The sequence below is a fragment of the Geotrypetes seraphini genome, chromosome 4 (assembly GCF_902459505.1).
Source record: "Geotrypetes seraphini chromosome 4, aGeoSer1.1, whole genome shotgun sequence".
In the NCBI taxonomy this organism is placed as follows: domain Eukaryota; kingdom Metazoa; phylum Chordata; class Amphibia; order Gymnophiona; family Dermophiidae; genus Geotrypetes; species Geotrypetes seraphini.
Genome location: NC_047087.1, coordinates 267,394,190 through 267,416,904, shown reverse-complemented (window position 1 = coordinate 267,416,904; position 22,715 = coordinate 267,394,190). Strand labels below are relative to the sequence as shown.

Genomic DNA, 22,715 nt, shown 5'->3' with positions numbered 1-22,715 from the left:
TGCGGTGACGGGGACAAGGCCATTCACCGACCGCGGAAACGGTGAACAGGTTTGTCCCCGCGGGCCAATGTACCCCCTTCTAGGAACCGCTATTTCACCGTGCTCCTCATTTGTCATTTCAACCCTTCCTGCCAATCGCAGCAGAAGGGTACCCAACCCCTCCTGCCGGTCCTCCCAATGGCCTCCCCTAAGATCGCCGGCAGGAGGGTACCCAACCCCTCCTGCTGGACCCCCCCCCCAACGAACCCTCCCACCCCGGAACCCCCTTAGTCTTACTTTTCAAGTTGGACCGGACAGCTCCTCGCTCGTCTGGCCAGCAGGCCTGCCTCCGTCCAAATGAGGCGGGCCCGCCCCTCCCCTCCCCTCCCCTGCCTCCCAATGGCCTCCCCTAAGATCGCCGGCAGGAGGGTACCCAACCCCTCCTGCTGGACCCCCCCCCCAACGAACCCTCCCACCCCGGAACCCCCTTAGTCTTACTTTTCAAGTTGGACCGGACAGCTCCTCGCTCGTCTGGCCAGCAGGCCTGCCTCCGTCCAAATGAGGCGGGCCCGCCCCTCCCCTCCCCTGCCTAACCCACAGGATCCTAGGGCCTGATTGGCCCAAGCACCTAAGGCCCCTCCTATAGCGGGAGTGGCTTTAGGTGCCTAGACCAATCAGGCCCTAGGATCCTGTGGGTTGGGCAGGGTAGGGGCGGGCCCGCCTCATTTGGACGGAGGCAGGCCTGCTGGCCAGACGAGCGAGGAGCTGTCCGGTCCAACTTGAAAAGTAAGACTAAGGGGGTTCCGGAGTGGGAGGGTTCGTTGGGGGGGGGTCCAGCAGGAGGGGTTGGGTATCCTCCTGCCGGCGATCTTAGGGGAGGCCATTGGGAGGCAGGGGAGGGGAGGGGAGGGGCTGGCCCGCCTCATTTGGACGGAGGCAGGCCTGCTGGCCAGACGAGCGAGGAGCTGTCCGGTCCAACTTGAAAAGTAAGACTAAGGGGGTTCCGGGGTGGGAGGGTTCGTTGGGGGGGGGTCCAGCAGGAGGGGTTGGGTACCCTCCTGCCGGCGATCTTAGGGGAGGCCATTGGGAGGACCGGCAGGAGGGGTTGGGTACCCTTCTGCTGCGATTGTCGGGAGGGCCGTTGGGGGGGTCTACAGGGTCTACGGCAGCATTTAAAGTACATGTCGTGTTTGTTTTTGCATTGCTAGCCCCAGGGGTGGTGGAAGATTAGTGATTGAAAAACTGTATGAAAAATAACTATTTTAAATTTAGTGATCAAAATGTGTCAGTTTTGAGAATTTTTATTAATTAATTTTTTCTCTGCGTGTTTTGTTTTTGTATAGTTATTAACTAATATTTAACTAAGTTTTAAAGTTTTAAAGAATGTTTCCTTTATACGTAAATAAAGAAAAGTGAATGGGATTGCAATGGCGGTGACGGGGCGGTGAATGGGGTGGCAGTGGCGGTGACGGGGCGGTGAAGAGGATGGTGAGACGGGGACGGGGCGGTGACGGGGTTGGTGAGACGGGGACGGGGCGGTGACGGGGATGGTGAGACGGGGACGGGGCGGTGACGGGGACCAATTTTTTCACCGTGTCATTCTCTAACTGTAACTTAAATTCATCAGATATTTCACCATTGCTACCAATACACAATCTCCTATTATCAAGAAATGACTTAAACCAAGTTTATTAAAATTTTGATGAAATGCAAATCAAAACTTCTAAGCGTTATACAATTTATAATTAAAAAGGGAGAGACAGTAAATGAATAAATACTCACAAAACAATACATAAACAATTAGAAACAATAGGAAAATGGAGAAAACTACAAATTAAAAGTAAAGAATACAAAGAAGGTAAACCACAATGGGGAAGCTAGGGAGCAAAGATTAAAGAATGACTCTGGCTGTAAACCAAATCAATTAACAGTCAAATGCATCTTGGAAAAGGTAGGTCTTGAATTTATCTAAGTTGTTTTCTGCCCTAATATAAAGAAGTAAGGAATTCCATATTGTAGGGGCCATAATTGCGAACGAGATAGCCCGACGTGTGCTAATAATTTTCAAAGATGATATATGAAGTAGGTACTGAGAATAGGATCTTAAAGCTCTTATAGGTTCATGTGAAATAAGAGGTTTATGGATAAAGGCCGGTTCTTTGGTGGTTTGTGCCTTGAAAGAAAGGATAGCTATTTTATATATGATACGGTGTGATATTGGCAACCACTCATAGATTTTGCCCTCAACTCCTATTTGTTTCAATCGCTCCAACAACCCATAATGGTTTAATGAGTCAAACCCTACAGATATATCCATTGAGATTACACAGTAACAATGACCCTGGTCTATACCTACCCGCAACTCATCTACAGTAGCACAAACAGCCTGGAGAGGATTGGATTGGATCTATTAATTTGATATACCACAATTTACATCAGTGTCTAAGTAGTTTAGAATGATAAAACACTTAGAGCTAGATTCACTAAGCAAACCGATCATGTACCAATCGGTTTGCGACCCGATTTCCCTCCGACCCAATTAACTAACCTCTCCTCAGATCTGATCTTGGTCCGTGCATGCAAATGAGGGGAATCGGCATGCAAAGCAGGAAGGATGCGATTCACTAAACTTACCGACTGGCTGGTCGATCAAAAAACTAGCGACTGGTGAGGACCAATCGCTTGTTCTAAAACCCTGCTCTCTGCCCCGATTCTCCAGCCCTGCTCAGCCCCAACTCGCCTGCCCTTCCCCACAGTGCGAGCCTGTGGTTTTAACCCGCGGGCTTAAAGCGGTTTAAAACCACGGGCTCGCTAAGTTAAAAAAAATAGTTTAAAAAAAGAAAAAAAAAAACCAGGCACGAAGGACCACCAGCGCATGCGCAGACCATCTACAGTCTAGGAAGATGGTCTGTGCATGTTCAAGGATCGCTCTCCAGCGATCCATGTGGTTGGTGGGGGGGGTGGGGCGTGCCAAAGATCGCCCCCATTTGCATGCAGGCCTTTAGTGAATTTGTCAGCCTGCATGCAATCGGGCACAGATCGGACACGGAAAGGAGGTTAGTGATTCTAGCCCTTATTACATAAATATATAATGCATTCCTAATTCTTACATTTTATTCTATTCATATACTTTATATACCACCCTTTACTCTAGATTTAAGAGGGTTTACAATCAGTTCTATGGTTAACAATCAATCCTCAATCACCACTTTACTTCACATCAGAAACAGAGATAATATACTCCCTCAGATATTCAAGAGACAAGTTAATCTTAAGCAGGTTAAACCAAGCACAGCTGCAAACTGTTAGTCTGGTGTAAAACAAATAACTAAAGAGATCGTTTTTTTGATGTGGCTTCTACTGAAAGTGGAAAAGTAATTTAAAAAATATATAGTGATGTAAGCTCATGTGAAATTGGATGCAGTATGATACAAATGCCTTTTGTGTTTTTGTTTATTTAATGAATGTCCTCAGTAAAGTTAGGTCATTATATAATGTAGTAATACATTTAAAAGCCAAACATATTTATTCTATACTGTATCAATTCATTTCTCCACCTTCCACCACTATTGCTAGTCAGAGTTGTAACATAAAACTTGGTCCGGCATTAACTTCATTCTGGCTGAGAAAAATATCTGGGTATGACTTTGTGGGATACATTCTGTAAACATTAGTAACCTTTCTTTAAGGTTTACTAAAACTGTGTTGTTTTGCATAGATATCAAAAAGTGCCCCATATGCCACGGATCACACGATAGATAACTGGCAAAAAAATAATCAGCAAGTACCTGAACAACAAGAGCGAATTAGAAAAATAATTTCAATGAAATCGGTAAACGAAATTGAAAAAGCAAGGTTAGTATCCTTTTCTAAGTATTTTAACTCTATTATGCGTATGCAGTATGTCCTAGAAAAATTATAATTAGGATTTCTCTTCAGTACAACAGGAATTTAATTTGTTTACTGAAAACATGTCATGTACTCCTAGACAAGTAGGCATTAACATTTACATGGTGTGTATTTTACAGGTGGGAGTGCACATGTCAACCCAGTGGGCAAAGTATGGGGGTTGCACACTTACGTGTAATTTACAGGCTACTTACTATACGTTCCATGCATGTCACTGGTACTTAATTATAGTCTTTTCAGCACATACTTTTCAGCTTGGGATTTACCTCAATCTTATATCATCACTCATATGCTTATCCAATTGGAATACACACCAGTCATCACAAGCTTCTACATGTTTCACAGAACCTCAGTGACACCACTCAAGGCTTAAGCAATTCATAGCCTTAAGTTTGACATGTCCTCTCTTCACTGGTTCTTTTTTTTCAAAAGGTGCATTTTTTAGTTTATAATTCACCATAAAAAAATTCTTTAGATGTGCTTAAATACCTCTTAAATTTGTTATTTAAAAGGTATTTAAGCACATCTAAAGAATATTTTATAGTGAATTATAAACTAAGAAATGCATCTTTTGAAAAAAAGAACCAGTGAAGAAAGAATACGTCAAGCTTAAGGCTTAGACGTTTACACCAGCTCTATGGCTAGTGTAAATGCTTGCACCTAAGTGCCTACTTTCCTTTTAAGAATACCTAACAGGTGCCTTCTGAACAACTATAGAAACAAACATAGAAACATGATGGTAGATAAAGGCCATACGGCCCATACAGTCTGTCTATCCACAGCATCTATTATCTCTTCCTCTCCCTAAGAGATCCCATATGCCTGTACCATGCTTTCTTGAATTCAGACACATTCTTTGTCTCCACCACCTCTACTGGGAGACTATTCCATGCATCTACCACCCTTTCAGTAAAAAAAATTATTTCCTTAGACTATCACCTCTTAACTTCATCCTATGCCTTCCTATTCCAGAGCTTCCTTTCAAATGAAAGAGATTTGCCTCATGCACTTTTATTCCACGTAGGTATTTAAATGTCTCTACCATTTCTCCCCTTTCCCATCTTACCTTCAAAGTATTCATGTTGAGATCTTTAAGTCTGTCCCCATGCACCTTATGACGAAGGCCACTGACCATTTTAGTAGCCAGTTTCTGGACTGACTCTATCCTATTTATCTTTTTGAAGGTGCGGTCTCTAGAATTGCACACAATATTCTAAATGAGGTCTCATCAGAGTCTTATACAGGGGCATCAGTACCTCCTTTTTCCTACTGGCCATACCTCTCCCTATGTACCCTAGCATCCTTGTAGCTTTCGCCATTGCCTTTTTAACCTGTTTGGTCACCTTAAGATAATCACATACAATCACACCCAAGTCCCGCTCCACTTTCATGCACAAAAGTTCTTCACCCCCTAAACTGTAGTGTTCCTTTGGGGTTTTTTGCAGCCCATACGCATGACCTTGCATTTCTTAGCATTAAATATTAGCTGCCAAATTTCAGACCATTCATCAAGCTTCAGTAGGTCCCTCTAACCTAATCTAATCTAATCTTTGGTTTATATACCGGGTCATCTCTCTGTGGAGCTTGACTTGGTTCACATGTAATTAAGACTAGAGTAAAGAGCAGAAAACACAGGAGAAAGAAGAACTAATTGAAAACTAAAGTACATAATAAAAGAATAAGAAAAATAACTATAATATTATCATTTCATTGAGATTGTAGTTAAACCATTTAAAAATTGTGAGAACAACAAAGTTTTCAGTAATTTATGAAATAATTGCAGTTGGCCTAAAAGCCTAATGGAGTCAGGAAGTTCATTTCAGATCTCTACAAACTTGAAAACAAAAGATCAACTGAGCTTTCCAGCAGATTTAATTCCCTTAAAGGAAGGGTTAGGCTAATTTATATCTGTGTGTTCCTCAAATGGCAAAGTCTAAGGGTATTTCAACGTAAGGGGACAAAAGGATCAAATATTCCATAGAAAAGCTTAAAGATTATGCATGCACATTTAAACTGGATCCTAAAGCACCATCAGGGGTATCTGCTCTATTGCGGGTTTTGGTATCATCTGCAAGAAGTTGCATTGACACCAGATCCGGGAAGGTTCCTCTCAAGATAGGGGGTCGACTCTTGAAATTTCTTCATGCTTGGATTCAGATTACGTCCGGGTTCTGGACATCAACCAGAATGGCTACAAACTAGACTTTGCCTGGCCTCTGGCAGATTGGTTTGCGGACTCTTCTGTGGGGCACCCAGAAAATAGCAGCCTGGGTGCAAGCTACATTGAGCAGGTTGCTAGACATGTAAGCCATAGAGCCTCTACTTTCTGAAGACCCGTGCTCAGGCAGAAATGCCATATACTTTATTGTGCCAATTGGAGACCTATTTTGGACTTGACACATGTCCAGGTTCCACGTTTTTGCATGGACAGTTCGATCTGTCTTAGTGGCAGTCTCTCCGGGAGAGTTCCTGGCTTCTATGGATCTAGCAGAGGCCTACTTGCATATTCCCATTTTCCCAGACCACAAAAAATTCCTCAGGTTTCAATTCTTAGCCTTAACCTTTGGCTTGGTGACAGCTCCTTAAACTTTCAGCAAAGTGATGATGGTAGTGGCGTGAAGGATGGGGTTGCAGGTGCATCCCTCATGCTCTGAGGGTCGGCACATGGTAGATCATGTGATCGCAGTCCTAGAGAGTTTCAGTTGGATTGTGAATTATCAAAAGTCATTTGTCTGCGACATAGTCTCTCTGGAGTACTTGGGTGTTCTGCTCGACACGGCAGCAGGCTGAATCTATCTTCCAGAGGCACATAGACAGAAGCTTTGCTCTCAAATAACATGCCTCCTAGCCAAGCCAGCTCTGTCAGCATGGGACTGTCTTCAAGTTATGGGTTCCATGGTGGTAACAATAGATGTGGTTCCTTAGGCAAGGGCTCACATGCGTCCTCTCCATCAATCATTGCTAATGCGTTGGTTTCCACAGACAGACTCGTTACAGAAATCATTACCTTGGACCCTGAAGGCCAGGGCCAGCATGGATTGGTGGCTTCACCCACAGTCTCTTTCCAAGAGCCTGCTCCTTCAGATCTCTTTTTAGGTTGTCATAATGACAGATGCCAGTTTCCTCAACTGGGGAGCTCATTGCAACCATCGACCAATTCAGCGACATTGGTTATCCACTCATAGGAAGTGGTCGATCAACCAGCTGGAACTTTGAGCCATTCAGCTGGCGCTGGTGAAGCTTCAGAAGTCTCTAAAGGATCAGGTGGTCCGGGTCTTCTTGAACAATGCTACAGCAGTGGTCTATGTCAATCAGCAGGGGGGCATCAAAAGTTCCCATCTGAGTCTGGAGGCCCACCTGGGCAGAATGTTATCTGCAGGCGCTCTCACCAGTGCATGTAGAGGGAGTGGACAATGGCCAAGCCGACTTCCTCAACAGACAAACCTTGGATCCAGGTGAACAGATGCTATTGGACACAGCTTTTCAGGCCATTGTTTGCTGCTGGGGTCAACTGCAATTTGACCTGATGGCTATGGCAAAGAATAAAGCAGTGGACATGTTTTGCAATCAAAGATATGAGCCCAGCAGCAAAAGGATGGATGCTCTGGTCCAGCCATGGCCAAGGAGTGTACTTTTGTACGTTTTTTCCGCGTGGCCCATGATTGACTGAATCCTTCAAAGGATTGCAAGTCATTGAGGAAAAGTCATTCTCATAGCTCCAGACTGGCCACACAGATCTGGTGCGTCTTCGGACTGACCCCGATCTCGGGTTGCAAGTACATCCAGATCTTTTTTGCCAGTGTGCATAGAATATCTGGATTGCTTTGCTTTTACAGCATGGCACTTGAATTCAAAGTGTTAATGTGTAAGGGGTACTCGGAAGTGGATGTTGCCACTCTTCTAAGCTCTAAGAAATTGACAATGGTCTTGGACTGTACTAAGGCGTGGCAGATTTTCCAACTGTAGTGTGCCCAAGAAAAGGTGGAGCTCTTTTCAACTCCGATTTCTGTGGTGTTGGTTTTCCTCCAAGCCAGCCTTGACAAGGGACTAACAGTGGCTTCCCTTCGGGTCCAATTTGCCAGGATTTAAACTAAACTAAACTAAACCTTAGGCATATATACCGCATCTTCTCTATAACAGGGCTCGAGGCCGTAGATCTATGCTGACATCTTATCCAGACATAGTCAGATTTATGAAGGGTACACTGCACATCAAACCTCCGGTCAAAACCCCATTCCCTTCATGGGATCTTAACGTAGTTCTGCAAGGTCTCAGCCAAGCTCCGATCAAGCCAAAGAGGCATCACTCATGGATTTGACACTCGAGACAGTTTTTCTGGTAGCTGTGACCTCAGTGAGGCAGGTCTCACAACTTCAGTCTCTTTCATGTAGGGAGCCTTTCCTTAAAATCTCTGTAACTGGAGTCTCTGTACGCACTGTTCCTTCATTCCTAATGAAAGTGGTTTCAGCATTTCATATCAATCAGCAAGTTCGATTGCCAGCGTTCCAGTCCACAGGTTCCAAGAAACAGGACCAAATTTTGAAGAAGTTAGATGTGAGAAGAGTACTTCTTCAATGCCTGGAGGTCACCAACGAGTTTAGGCTCTCTGACCATCTTTGTGTGCTGACTAATCCAGCTAAGCGAGAAGCGCCAACTTCTAAGGCCACGATTTCCAGGTGGATCCAAAGGGCCATTTAATCAGCATACATTGTTTGTGGGAAATAGTCCTCTGTTTCCATGATGGCACATTTGACCAGAAGTGTAGCTTCGTTGTGAGCAGAAGTTAGGGCAGTCTCTCTAGCAGAGATTTGTAGGGCGGCGGCTTGGTCCACTCTACATACATTTGCTAAGTTTTACAGAGTGGATGTAGCGGCAAGGGAGGACTCTGCCTTTGGGTCCTCAGTGCTACGTGCTGACATAGTCATCCCATCCTAGATTTATGGGACTGCTTTTGTAAGTCCCACTTGTCCAGAATGACACACCTATTGCACTGGAAAAAGAGATTAGTTCTTACCTTGCTAATATCTTTTCCAGTAGATAGGTCTGTCATTCTGGACCCCCGCCCTGTCATTTATTTCCTGCGCCTGCCTACTGTCTCATTATGAATGTTCTTCTTCAATTCTGATCCTTGGAAGCCAGTCAGCCCTTTGGTGCCATGCAGAGTGATTTATTACTGGTGTATTTTGTGGTCTTATTTGAGCTCCTTTAATATTCTGCTGGCATGTTTGTTGCTTTGTTTCATTGTTTATAGTTATTGTGTAACTTGATTTGAGCAGAACAGACTTAATAGTTGGGATATTTTCCCATTTCCTTAGTTCACCTTATTTCAGAAGAGCTCTTGCATGCTTGGATACTAACTGTAGGTGGTAGTAGAGCTCTCAGTGAAGTAGGAAGGATACAGAAAAAATCCAGAGTGGATTCTTTTTTGCAGATGGCTTGCGGCCATAGGGAGATAACCCACTTGTCCAGAATGACACACCTATCTACTGGAAAAGATATTAGCAAGTTAAGAACCTAATCTCTTTTTATAGCCTTGCAGGATTGAATCTAAATAGTGGAGTAAAGACATATCAAGTCAAAGCCACAGTAACATTGTTTGCTAATCTCTGCTCAATGGGCATCCAGTCACTCCATTTCATTATTGTCTAGACAATTTGTCTCAAAAAGACAAGTGTGTATATAGATAAGTAGTTCTACAACTCCTTTTAAGTTAATAATTAGATCCTCTTTGTATGTGCACCTGCCAGTTTTCCCTCAAACTAAAACAAATCGAGTACGACAACGCTTAGGAAAGGGATTTGTGTGGCTGATTCATCCTGTTTGTTGGCAGAGAAAGCAGATTTGCTAATCTATAATGGAGGTAATCCATAGCAGCAAGATAAATCAGACATACTCAACCACCTTCCTGGAAAGTTGATTCCTAAGCATGGCCAAAGTATGCAGGTACATTATGCCCTGTGTCTGTGCACCAGCAGCCAGGGCCGCCATCAGAAATTTCTGGGCCCCTTACTGAGCAATCCTATTGGGCCCCCGACGCCCCCCCTCCCCCCCCGCTTCTTCCATGGGCCGAATACACACATACTTTTCTGCTAATGCTCAACCTAAGCCAGTCCCGTAAAATTTTCTCACATCCATTGGGTGATTTGTCATAGAGGAGATATTCATAAAAAGAACGTCCGTCAAGATCTTTACTCATAGACTGTGCCATTTGCTTTAAATCATCTTCCATCATTAATCCAAATTGCACAATTCTTTCTCTGTCTTTGTCCTGAATGGCATCTGGCCACATTGCTGGATCCTTCCAGTCAACAAATTTATGAGCAGGCGCGGAGAATGCATTTTTAAACAAATGGAGTTTATCCTTATGTAATTTTAATCATCTATGGATATGTTTGTATGTTTATTGTTCAAATGGTTTTATTTATTTCCCAAAATTTATTTTTTGTTATACCCATTGAAAATATTTGATATTGCGTTTAAATCAAAATCTCAATAAACTTGAAATGAGTGCCCATGAGATTGTGGGAGGGTTAAATACTCAAAACTTAGAAGAATAACAATTTACTTAAAGTTTTTGCTATGCCAGCTTTCTGGTATCTTTACATACAGTGAAAACCAAAAAAACTCTGTGGAGTGACGATGTTCCTAAATGGACTTTATTTGAAAGTATCAAAGTTCCAAAGGTACACTAAAATCATCCACATAAAATAATTCCATCCACATAAAAGTAAATCATCCACATAAAAGCCTTAAAGGACCTAGTCCGCTAGGGATACAGGACCCAACACGGTCCGCGTTTTGACAAAAAGACTTCTTCAGGGGTCCCTGGGGGTCCTATAAAGGTATGTAGTGGGAAACAATTGTGTGGTGAACCGGAAGTGAGACACTGTCAAAACGCGGACCGTGTTGGGTCCTGTATCCCGAGCGGACTAGGTCCTTTAAGGCTTTTAAGTGGATGATTTACTTTTATGTGGATGGAATTATTTTATGTGGATGATTTTAGTGTACCTTTAGAACTTTGATACTTTCAAATAAAGTCCATTTAGGAACATCGTCACTCCACAGAGTTTTTTTTGTTTTCTCTGGATTTTCTTCTTTGTGGATATTTTGGGGTCAATTCATTTTGATCTTTACATACAGTGGCATACGTAGCATATGTAACACCCGGGGCCCATCATTTTTTGGCACCCCCCCATCTGTAAGAAAAACATGATTTTTAGTAACAAACCACACGTCACACATGAGTACCTAGGAAAAGGCAGCATCTTACATATTGCAGTGAGCAGTACATCAATACACCCATTGTAAAACTAAACAAGCCAGACCAATCAATCCTACACCGTTAATCCTAACAGAAAACCATGTCTTTCGAACACACAGAACACAGAAAACACCTTCGCCTAGTATGGAATATGTCATCACAAACTAACCCCTCACTCTTTTACAAAACTGTAGTGTGGATTTTAGCCACAGTGGTAACAGCCCTGACGCTCATAGAATTCTGAGCATCAGAGCTGCTACCACTACGGCTGGCGCTAAAAAACGCTCCACAGTTTTGTAAAAGGGGGGATAAAATAGAAATACACAGTTTCAACGCTCTAGCTCAGAGGTGCCCAAACTTTTTGAGCTTGTGAGCTACTTTAAAATGACCAAGTCAAAATGATCTACCAATAAAACTTGGAAACTTGGAAACTTGGCAACAATAAAATAAAAAAACACAAAGCACACTATACGCTGAGAAAATGTTAATTATCATTCCTATTCTGGGGTTTTTTCAAAGAGGTCAAGGCAGATGACTCTATGCATTGTCACCTCAGTAATAACCATACAAAAATAGACAAATATACCCTCCATCCTTTTTATTAAACCACAATAGTAGTTTTTAGCGCAGGGAGCTGCGCTGAATGCCCAGCGCTGCTCTTGACGCTCATAGGCTCCCTGCGCTAAAAACCACTATTGCGGTTTAGTAAAAGGGGACCATATTGTAAAATATAGACAGCAGATATAAATTCAGAACTGTGCATAGTAAGTGAAGGGAAGTTTTCATCTCTGGGAATTTATCCAGTTAATTATTAAGTTATTTGGGCAAATTCCTTTGAAAACTGTGGTAATACTGCCTCCACTTTGCTAAATTTAAAATAAAATCATTTTTCCTACCTTGTCTGGTTATTTCATGAGTCTCTGGTTGCACTTTCTTCTTCTGACTGTGCATCCAATCTTTCTTCCCTTCTATCAGCCTGTATGCTTTCTCCCCTCCACACCTCATTCCCTCCCCCAACTTTTTCTTCCTCTCTCCCTGACCTTTCTTTCTTTTTTTCTGTTTCTCTTCTTTCCTTCTGTTTCCCTGCCTGCCCCCTTTCTTTCTTTCTCCCTGCCGTTCCCCAAGCCACTGCCGCTGCCATCGGGGAACAGGACCCACCAATGGATAACAGGCCCCAAAGCCGATGCCGACGAATGCTCTCCCTGCTTCGGGCCGATCAGTCTTCCTCTCCCCGACGTCAATTCTGCCGTTGGAGAGGAAGTTCCGCCCAGCCAGGCAGCGATTGGCTGGCCCGAACTTCCTCTCCGACTGCAGAATTGACGTCGGGGAGAGGAAGACTGATCGGCCCGATAGATTAGATCGCCAAGACAAAGTGAGTCCTGGGTGATCGACTCACTTTGCCTTGGCGAGCTACTGGCGCCCCTGCCTTAGAACACTGCCTAGGACCTTGGGGGAGCCCGGGCCCCCTGTCAGCTCCGGGCCCCTGAATGCAGGACTGGTAGTACTGCCCTGATGGCGGCCCTGCCAGCAGCATTTGTCAAGGTGAAACCCAACGAGCAGTTTCATTATTGGCCTCTCCCTTTAACCAAACATGAATAAATGAAACTGATTGATCTGTTTTGCTGGTAATTGTGTTCCTTGCCATTTTTATAAATGTTGGTAATTCTTCGTTGAATTACGTTGTGTCTTGGTCAACTCTTAACTGCTTAATGATTTCCTGTTACTGCACCCATCAATTTTCAGTAGGGTTGGCTGTACAATTGGCCCTTATTTTCCAGAGTCTTGACACCTTATGCTTTGGTTTCTGTCCCATCCTTTCCCATAAGATATGAGGTTTTTTTCGGTCTATATAAAAATGAAGCAACAAATTTGAACTGAAATGTTTTAAATTATAAATCAAATTGAAGGTTTAGTATGATAAGCAATTATAATCTCTCTATTCCATTTTTTGCACAGACCCTCCAGAGTCCTTGAATTAGATCAGCGCATCAAACAGCATCTCCTAATGCTGCAAGAAAGAAGGAAAATGCCAAAAGAGACAGTTCAAGCAGAAATAGAGGCAGCAAAAAGAGACCTAGAAACTGTAAGTACCATGTCTGCCTTCTTAAACACTCAATATCCATATTGGTAGACAACACAGCAAAATAATTATTTTCATCTTTCTCTATATTTTAAGAACTATAGACTTTTTATCTTCAGATCTGCACTTTGTAAAAAAATATTTTATCAGGCATGGAAGGTTCAGTTAGAAATATTTGTTTGCCAGACTTGTTTAATTCTTTGTTTTGTGGACTCTATAGCAGTAAGATCTATTTCTCTCATCCAGGCACAGGACTTCAAAACTTTTCCCTAAAAATTGCCATAGAGTTCCTTAAGTATTCCATATATATGAACATTAGAACATAAGAATTGCCGCTGCTGGGTCAGACCAGTGGTCCATCGTGCCCAGCAGTCCGCTCACGCAGCGGCCTTCTGGTCAAAGACCAGCGCCCCAACTGAGACTAGCCCTACCTGCGTACATTCTGGTTCAGCAGGAACTTGTCTAACTTTGTCTTGAATCCCTGGAGAGTGTGTTCCCCTATGACAGACTCTGGAAGAGCGTTCCAGTTTTCCACCACTCTCTGGGTGAAGAAGAACTTCCTTACGTTCGTATGGAATCTATCCCCTTTCAATTTTAGAGAGTGCCCTCTCGTTCTCCCTACCTTGGAGAGGGTGAACAACCCGCCCTTATCTACTAAGTCCATTTCCTTCAGTACCTTGAATGTTTCGATCATGTCCCCTCTCAATCTCCTCTGTTCGAGGGAGAAGAGGCCCAGTTTCTATAATCTTTCACTGTACGACAGCTCCTCTAACCCCTTAACCATCTTAGTCGCTCTTCTCTGGGACTTATATGTACAATGTGAGAAATACTGGGGTTAGAAACCTTGAATAATAGTCTGGAATTTGGCAGCTAAAATTTAATGCTAAGAAGTGCAGAATAATGCATTAGGGAGAGAAAAATATTTGTGCATGAAAGAAAAGCAGGACTTAGATTTGATTGTGATGACCTTAAGGTAGCCAAAGAGGTAGAAAAGGTGACGGTGAAAGCTAGAAGGATGCATAGGGAGAGGAATGGCCAGTAGGAAAAAGGAAGTACTGATGCCCCTGTATACAACACTGGAGAGACCTCATCTAGAATATTGTGTACAATTCTGGAGACCACACCTTCAAAAAGATATAAACAGGATGGGCAGTGATCTTCATCATAAAACATTCGGGGACAGACTTAAAGATCTCAGTATGTATACTTTGGAGGAAAGGAGGAATATGATAGAGATGTTTAAATACCTACATGGCATAAATGAGCATGAGGTGAGTCTCTCAATTGAAAAGAAACTCTAGAATGAAGGGACATTCATGGAAAGGGTGGTGAATGCTTGGAACAGACTCCCGTGGAGGTTATGGTGACAAAAAAGTATTACTGAATTCAGGAAAGCTTGGGATAAATATGTTGGATCTCTAAAGGAGAGAAGGGGTAGTAGATGGCATGGTTAAGCAGACTGGACAGACCATATGGTCTGCCTTCATGTTTCTAAGTTTCTATATAAACAGGATGGAGTTGATTTAGAACACTACTAAAATGGTTGGTGATGTTCGCCATAAAGTGTATGAGGACAGATTTAAAGATCTCAATATATATATATTGAAGGAAAGGCAGATTTAGGAAATATGATAGAGATGTTTAAATGAATACATGGCATAAATGCAAGTCTCTTTCATTTGATAGAAAGTTCTGGAATGAGGGGACATAGGATGAAGGTGAAAAGAGACAGACTAAGAAGTAACCTTGGAAAATACTTTTTTAATGAAAAGGATGGTGAATGCATTGAATGGCCTCCTGGATGGATGAAGAATGTATCTGAATTTTGCTTAATTGCTAACAAATATCTCTGTTCTGTGTTCACAGTTGAAGCGCTGGGAGTGGGATCACAGAAGTCAAAAGCAAATAGGGCTGGAAGTATGGTAGACCCTGACCAATTGTCAGAGGATTGTGTTCGTGAGGAGCTAGCTAAACTAAAGGTGGACAAAGTATTGCTGCTGAATGGTGTACATCCCAGGGTATTGAAGGAACTTAGGGAAGTTTTGGCTACTCTGCAGGCTGACTTTTTCAATGCTTCTCTAGAGTCGGGAGTGGTACTGGAGGACTGGAGAAGGGCAGATGTGATTCCTCTCCACAAAAATGGAAGTAAAGAAGAAGCAGGGAACGACAGACCTTTAATTCTGACTTCTGTGGTAAGTAAATTAATGGAAATGCTTTTAAAAAAGAGAATAGTAAAGTTTCTGGAATACAATGGATTACAGGACTCAAGACAACATGGATTCACTAGAGGCAGGTCTTGTCGGACAAATTTGATCAATTTGTTTGACTAGTGTGACAAACCTACTGCATTCCCAAGGTTTGTCACAGGAAAATGTAGGAAAGTATATAAACCCCGATGCAGAAGGGCTGACCAGGTCAGTGCCCAAGACAATAAGTTAGTTGACTATCCTGTGAGTGATGAAGAAGAAATGGAAATAGAACAATAAAGCTTGGACTTACCTAGAGCAGTCCCAAAGCCAGGCAAGAAGAATCTGCCTTTCTATTATCCAGTGCCTGTAAGGCAGAAAGCTCACAAACAGTTTCCCTTAGAGAAACGGCACAGGCTGAGGAAGGAATGCCCTTCCCCCATCAGAAGCCAAGGGGGAGTGGTTCTTCCCTCAGCTTAAAGCGAGGCTCTGTAGAGAGCTAGGGAGGAAGAAGGAAGAAACGAGGAGAAAGAGGCTTGGCAGAAACAGCAGGACGAGAGCAGAGGCAGGAAGGGCAGAATGGGGCTGAGCTTGCCTCAGACCCTGTAGGGCAGTTCAACAGCACTGACTGGGAGATGACTGAAGAGCAGGCTGGTAACTTGTCTCAAGAATTCCTTCCCCCAGAGCCAATGGTGGTGGAAGATAATAGTGCTGTGGTTGAGAGCTGGCCAGAGGAAATGGTTTCTTTTTCTGGCTGGTTGTTTTTTTGTGTGTGTGTTCCTCTTGTTGAGAGACTGTCTGTGTGGGCTAACAAAGAAATGTAATCCTGAACTGCAGTGTTTCCCACATGATAGTTTGCTGGACTCTAACAAACGGATAGTATTCTCCTCTACACATGAAATGTGAGCTGTTGAGCCAAACGCTAGTCAGTAAATTCAGCCTGGTAAAACCTAAGGCTCCCTGGTTTCAGGACTCTGTGCAAGAGCACAGCTGGGAATTGATTTCCTAACAACTGTGTAATGTAATTAGCCTGCATGCCTCTTAGGAACAGAGATTAAGACTCTGAGAGTAAAACCTGCTCCGTTTCTTTGGGGAAAGTCCAGCCCAGCTGGAGAGTGAGTGCACTGTGGGAAAGACACAGACTGTCTCTTAGGCATGAATATGAATGTCTCTTCTGTAGCTCTGCATTGAAAAGCTATTTTTGCCAACTGTTTCACCACTGAGCTTTATTGAAAGCTAAAGGACTGTATATGATTTGTCAAGCAAGCCCAGAGCTAACCATTGAGTTTAGTGAATGAAATGAAACTTTTTCCTTTTTGTTTGTATTATTTTCATGCTACCAGGGAAACCTGGATTACACAATGATCCTACGGCCAATGGCCGAATAAAAGCTTATGTTTTGCACCAAGGCCATTCTGACAAACGTGTTTTTCTTTAAAGTCCTTGGAAGTAAGCTTGGGTAGGCATTTGCCTAGGGGCAACCAACTTGAAAGGATACACTAATTCTAAAGGGACCACGCCAGGAGTGAACATCGTGCCACTACCCGGCTGCTCAGGGTGTCCACATAGAGCACGGGTGTGCCATAAGATGATCAGAGAATTGGATAGAGGGAGTGCTCTAGATGTGATATATTTAGATTTTAGCAAAGCCTTTGACAGTGTTCCATACAGGCATCTAATAAATAAAATGAGTGTCCTCGGGATGGGCCCCAAAGTGACAGACTGGATCAAAAACTGGTTGAGTGGAAAGCGACAGAGGGTACTGATCAATGGAGATCTTTTTGAGGATGTTACCAATGGTGTGCCTCAAGGTTCTGTTCTTGGGCCTGTTCTTTTTAACATTTTTGTAAGTGATATTGCTGAAGGGCTGTTTGGTAAGATTTGGCTCTTTGCTGATGGTACTAAAATCTTCAATAGGGTAGACACCCCTGATGGTGTGGATAACATAAGAAAGGACCTAGCAAAGTTTTAAGAATGGTCTGGAATTTAGCAGCTAAAATGTATGACCTTGCATTTCTTAGCATTACATTTGGGCTGCAAAAACCCAAGGGAATGGTACAGTTTAGTGGGTGAAGAACATTTCTGTATGAAAAAGGAACAGGATTTGGATGTGATAGTATGTGATGATCTTAAGTTGGCCAAACAGGTTGAAAAGGTGACAGCAAAAGCTAGAAAGATGCTAGGGTGCATAAAGAGAGGAATGGCCAGTAGGGAAAAGGTGGTATTGATGCCCCTGTATGATGAGACCTCATTTAGAATACTGTGTACAATTCTGGAGACCGCACCTTCAAAAAGATATAAATAGGTTAGATTCAGTCCAGAGGAAGGCTACTAAAATGGTCGGTGGTCTACATCATAAGGCATATGGGAACAGACTCAAAGATCTCAATATGTATACTTTGGAGGAAAGGCAGAAGAGGAGAAATATGGTAGAAACATTTAAATATACACGTGGTATAAATACACATGAGGCCAGTCTCTTTTAAATGAAAGGAAACTCCAGAGTATGAGGGCATGGGTTGAAGTTAAGAGGTGACACTTGCAGGCATATGGGTTATTGAGGTGGAATACAGTTAGGTACAGTAGGTTTTTGGGTAAGTTTTGAAGGACTCCCTCCTCATACTGTAAGTGAGTTGTATACCTGGGATCTTTTATGCAAATTTCATTGCAGTGCCCTCTAGGGTGCTCCACTGCTCTGCTGAAATGTCTGTGTGACCAGTCTACCAAGAATGCTGGGTCTGCCTATGTTCCAATGGCTGGTTTTTACTACTACTACTACTATTACTACTGCTTAGTAATTATATAGCACTGCCAAATGTATACAGCACTGTACATTAAACATGTAAGAGACAATCCCTGCTCGACAGAGCTTACAATCTAATCAAATGAGACAAACAGGACAAATAGGGGTTGGTTTTTGTGCATTTTCATTTGGCTGGTTTTTATGTTGTTGTTTTTTAATGTTTCAAAAAGATAGAAGTGAAGACAACCATATCTAGGAAATAACTGTTTTTGAAACAAAAAATAGGCATTTTCCTGTTTTAAAATGGTCATGATCACTAGATTTTTGGAAATTTTCTCCAAAATGTCTAAACTTGGATTTTAGACATTATATCGAAAATGCCCCTCAACATATTATTGGAGCCGGACATCATTAAGAAATCTATGCATATTTATAGTGTTAAAATTTGGTTAGCTGCAGCGTGCATGTCTCTTGCCATGTTAACATTCATTTATTGTACTTTTATATACTAAAACCAATAAACATTTTTGAACTGAAAAAAATTTTAATGTTAGCTTATCCCTGATGTATTTTCTAATTATGGTGGAAGGTTGTGATTTCTAATACATTTTTATTTTTAGGCTGAACAATTACAATGTGAGCTAATTCAAAGGAGAATAGACCTAGAATTTCCAATGGAGTATCGGTTCACTGCATTCACGGGCGAGACCTTACCTGAAGAAGTGCTCAGCGCACAGCCTCATAACATTTTCTGCAACATGACATTTTAAATGACTACATTAAAAGAGCAGAATAAAAACCGATATGCTGTCATGCATTCTCTAAATGTTGATTTTACTATTTAACAACAATATTGTGATGCAACTTACATGATTGTGGTTCTCTGTTCTGTACACCACCAAGATAATCCATGGAGGTCATGGGAAAGAGTTTAAGTGTAGCACTGGTAAATTCAGTCTTAAAAGCTCATTTCATAAAAAGAAAATACGACAGCAGATAAACATCATAAGGTTCTCCTAGTCTCATTTTCCCTGCTTGCCTCAAAGCTATAGACTTTACTTACATCTCTGCTTTCAACCTTGCTTTCCTTCAGCTAAGAGCAATGCCATTTTTAAGCTCAGTTCTGAGAGGTTGTTCCTGGAATCCAGAAGTCATCTTTTTGGGGTCGGCCGTAAACCTAGACAAAATAGATGTCCGCCTATGACGGCAGGTTTGGAAGCAGCAATGTAGTGCCAGTACAATCAAGGAACTTCTGTATAGGTCACCTGAAATTAGGTACCAGGATGATCCATGCTAAGCTAGTATTCTATCCAGCTGTTACACACAGAGCGGCCTTTTTAGAATACTGGCTTAGCGCAAATGCCACACCTAACTTTAGGTGTGAACATTTACGCCTGTCAAAGGTTAGTGTAAATACTTGGGCCCAAATAATGGCAAATACAGGTATTCTATAACATTGTACTTAAATTCTGGGAATGCCCTGAACCGCCCATGACTCAACTATGGCCATGCCCCCTTTGGAGTTGTGTTCTGTGAAAATTAGGCATGATTGTTATAGAATAGGGTGCAGAGCAGATCTGTGTATAACTATTAATAACTGACAAATAATTGCTAATGCCAATTATTGTTTCTTAGCACCAGTTTAGCCAATTACAAGCAAAATTGAGTGCCCAACTTTCGACAACTGCTACTGTATCCCCCCCAAAAAAAAAAATCAGCAAAAACGACCAAAAAACAGCCCTTTAAAACTAATGTCAGCAATGGACCTTTGAGCATTCATGCATGCACATTCAAGACATTATCACATCTGAATCCCTCTGATAGGATTTGAGAGGTTGAGACACAGTGGCAATCTAGCAGTGGGCACCTCTTTGTAGTTACATAAAAATTGCCATACTGGGACAGACCGAAAGTCTATCAAGCCCAGTATCCTGTTCCCAACAGTGGCCAATCCAAGTCACAAGTACCTCGCATAATTCCAAAAGACAAAAAGAGGTACCTTGATGACGCACATGGAGTTTCTATTCTAGTCTTCCCTGATTCCTGATTCTACCCTGATACAGAATACTAGCATTACCCGCTCTATGTTTTCCTTATATTTAGGCACCCTCAGTTACACCAGCCTTAGAACTGGCATAACTGAGCACACTTAAATATGTTAAGGGGGTATGTAACTTATAGTATTGCATACAGAATTCAAAGGAGATGCACTCAGGTCTGCATAATACAATTCTAGAGACGAAAAGAGCTGATCTACCAGTAAAGACTTTGAAATTACAGAGCAAATGAGTTGTCACTGGAAAAAAAATGGAGGAAAAGACCTCAGAAGCCATTGAGTTAGCCACACAAAGGTTAGCTCTCTATAGGCTCAAAACTCATCATCAGTTTGTAAAAACTTCCAAAATTTAAATAGTTTCATTAAAATGAATGCTTATGCTCAATTTAGTGCTTAAAATATTTCCTAAAGCTATCACTCTTCTGAAGTATAACAAAGATCATAGAGTGTCATTAAACAACTGGCTTCAAAGGCACTGATCTTTTGCATCCCAACAAGCTCGTATCACCATTTATTTTTATGGTTTCTTCAAGGGTTTGAGATCACGTGCCCAGTCCGTGTGCAATAAGCTGATGTGGTTTCCTATACACAATGTAGTGTAGAGATGACTTATTTCTGATCTTTGGTATACAGTACTTCTAAAGATCGACAGTTTGAAGAAGTATTTCAAGTACTCACTGTAATAAAACAATTTAATTTTTGGAGGATTTTTCTTTCAATTTAATTTTTGGAGGGTTTTTCTTTTTTACTGACCAGTGATTGACTTTTTAAATTATAGTATCACATAAAGTCACATGCATAACTGGGAAGACACTAATATCATGCCCATGATCTGACTTCATGTAAGGTCCCCTTCACTGTGCACTATAGTACTTACCATATAGAATAGTATTTAGTTTGCTTACACATATTGTGTGAAAAGGAGTCCTTAACCTCAGGTGCCTAGTTATAGAATTAGGGCCATATTCTATAAACAGCGTCCTGATTGTTGGCGGTGGTAGGCGTCATACCGCTGTTTAACCAGCCAATTGGGACACATGTTTTCTGGGGGGGAAAAACCCCCAAGGCATGTCATCTACACTGTAGACATCTGATGCGGGTACAGGAAGGTGCCTAGGGATGCTTAAGCTTGCCCAAGGCTGGGTGTGGATATGGTTTTGCCCAGAAGTGGCCTTCGGTGAGCTTAAGCAGCCCTAGGCTTCTGAAATGTAGACCATTAAAATGCTGGCCTACATTTCAAATAGACGCTGCCACTAAACTGATTTATGGCAAGAAAATCTCCCTGCCATGATCAGATGAGCCGCCTATGGCAGGGAACCCCTGAAGTCTGCTGGCAGGAAGGATGCCCACTTGAACCTGCCTACACTGTCTGCGGCTGGAGGGATGCCTAATCCCTCCTGCCACAAACCCCGAAACAACCCCCAGCATTAGAGGTGCCAAGTTCCTCCTGCCACCACTCCTGAAACCTCCCTCAAAGTTCCCCGACTGGAGGGATGCCCACCTCCCCCAACCACAATAGACAGAAGAGATGCCCACTCCCTCCTACCAGAATATCTGAAATCCCCCCCCAACTGCAATAGGCAGGAGGGATTACCACTCCCTCCTACCAACAGGCCAGCCCTCCAGTGCACAACCCTCCACCCCAACATCCCTGTAGAGCAGAAACCCCACCCCCTGGCATCCCCCCAGAACAGAGAACTCACCCCGGCGCCCCAACACCTGCCCTGTACCTTTAGAAGTACCGCCAGCTGGAGGGATGCCTACAGCTCCAGCCAGCAGGCCCGCCTCTTCAGAATGGCGGGCCTTCCCCTTCCTTTTGCTTCCTGGGAAGGGGCCCCCTGAAAGGGGCCTAAGGCCCTGATTGGCCCAGGTGCCTAAGGCCCCTCCCATTCTGGGATGCACAGGGAGTGGCCTGACTCAGATTGATCAGATACCTAAAGCCACTTCCATGGGCCCATGAGAGTGGGCATTCCTCCTACCATGGGACTTCAAGGGGGCTTCAGTGGTGGCAGCAGGAGGAATTGGGTACTTTTCCTGCCGCAGACAGTGTTGAGGGCATGGGGGGTCCTTGCCACTGAGCTGATCATGGCAGGGAGATTCCCTTGCCACTATCAGCTCAGTGGCAACGCGATTCTCTAACCTGTGCCTGTGACATGGATACTGGTTAGAGAATCAGGGCTTTTAGGCGGGATGCGATTCTGTATAGAACGCCAGTGTGTGATTCTCAAAAGCCGCTTAGGCGGCTGCTAAGACCGGGCATCCTATACAGAATCAGGCTCTTTTTAAGTTTGAACCTGAGGCAATGGAAGGTAAGTGACTTGCTTAAGGTCACCAGGAGAAGTGGAATGTAAACACTGGCTTCTGAAGAAAAAGGTGCAAGAACGAATACAAAAGTGAATTTTACTTTGCATCCCTAGATTTTGAAATGCACTTGATTTTATTTTTGGAACTTTGTCATTCATTGTCTCAACCAGGAAAGGTTCTCATCTCTCTATCTATGC

The 22,715-nt window shown here is 42.9% G+C and overlaps 1 protein-coding gene across 7 annotated transcripts in view; it reads left to right on the top strand.

Moving 5' to 3' along the window:
* The window catches only part of LRRC27 (leucine rich repeat containing 27), a 125,397-nt gene extending 106,422 nt beyond the window's left edge, over window positions 1-18,975 (top strand). For all 7 annotated transcript variants that reach the window (XM_033942753.1, XM_033942751.1, XM_033942754.1 and 4 more), the window contains 3 exons: window positions 3,698-3,834; window positions 13,106-13,232; window positions 18,779-18,975. In XM_033942753.1, coding sequence (XP_033798644.1) covers window positions 3,698-3,834; window positions 13,106-13,232; window positions 18,779-18,928 — 414 coding nt within the window. In that variant the 3' untranslated portion in view covers window positions 18,929-18,975. The remainder of the gene's footprint in view (window positions 1-3,697; window positions 3,835-13,105; window positions 13,233-18,778) is intronic.
* The last annotated feature ends 3,740 nt before the right edge of the window (window positions 18,976-22,715 follow it).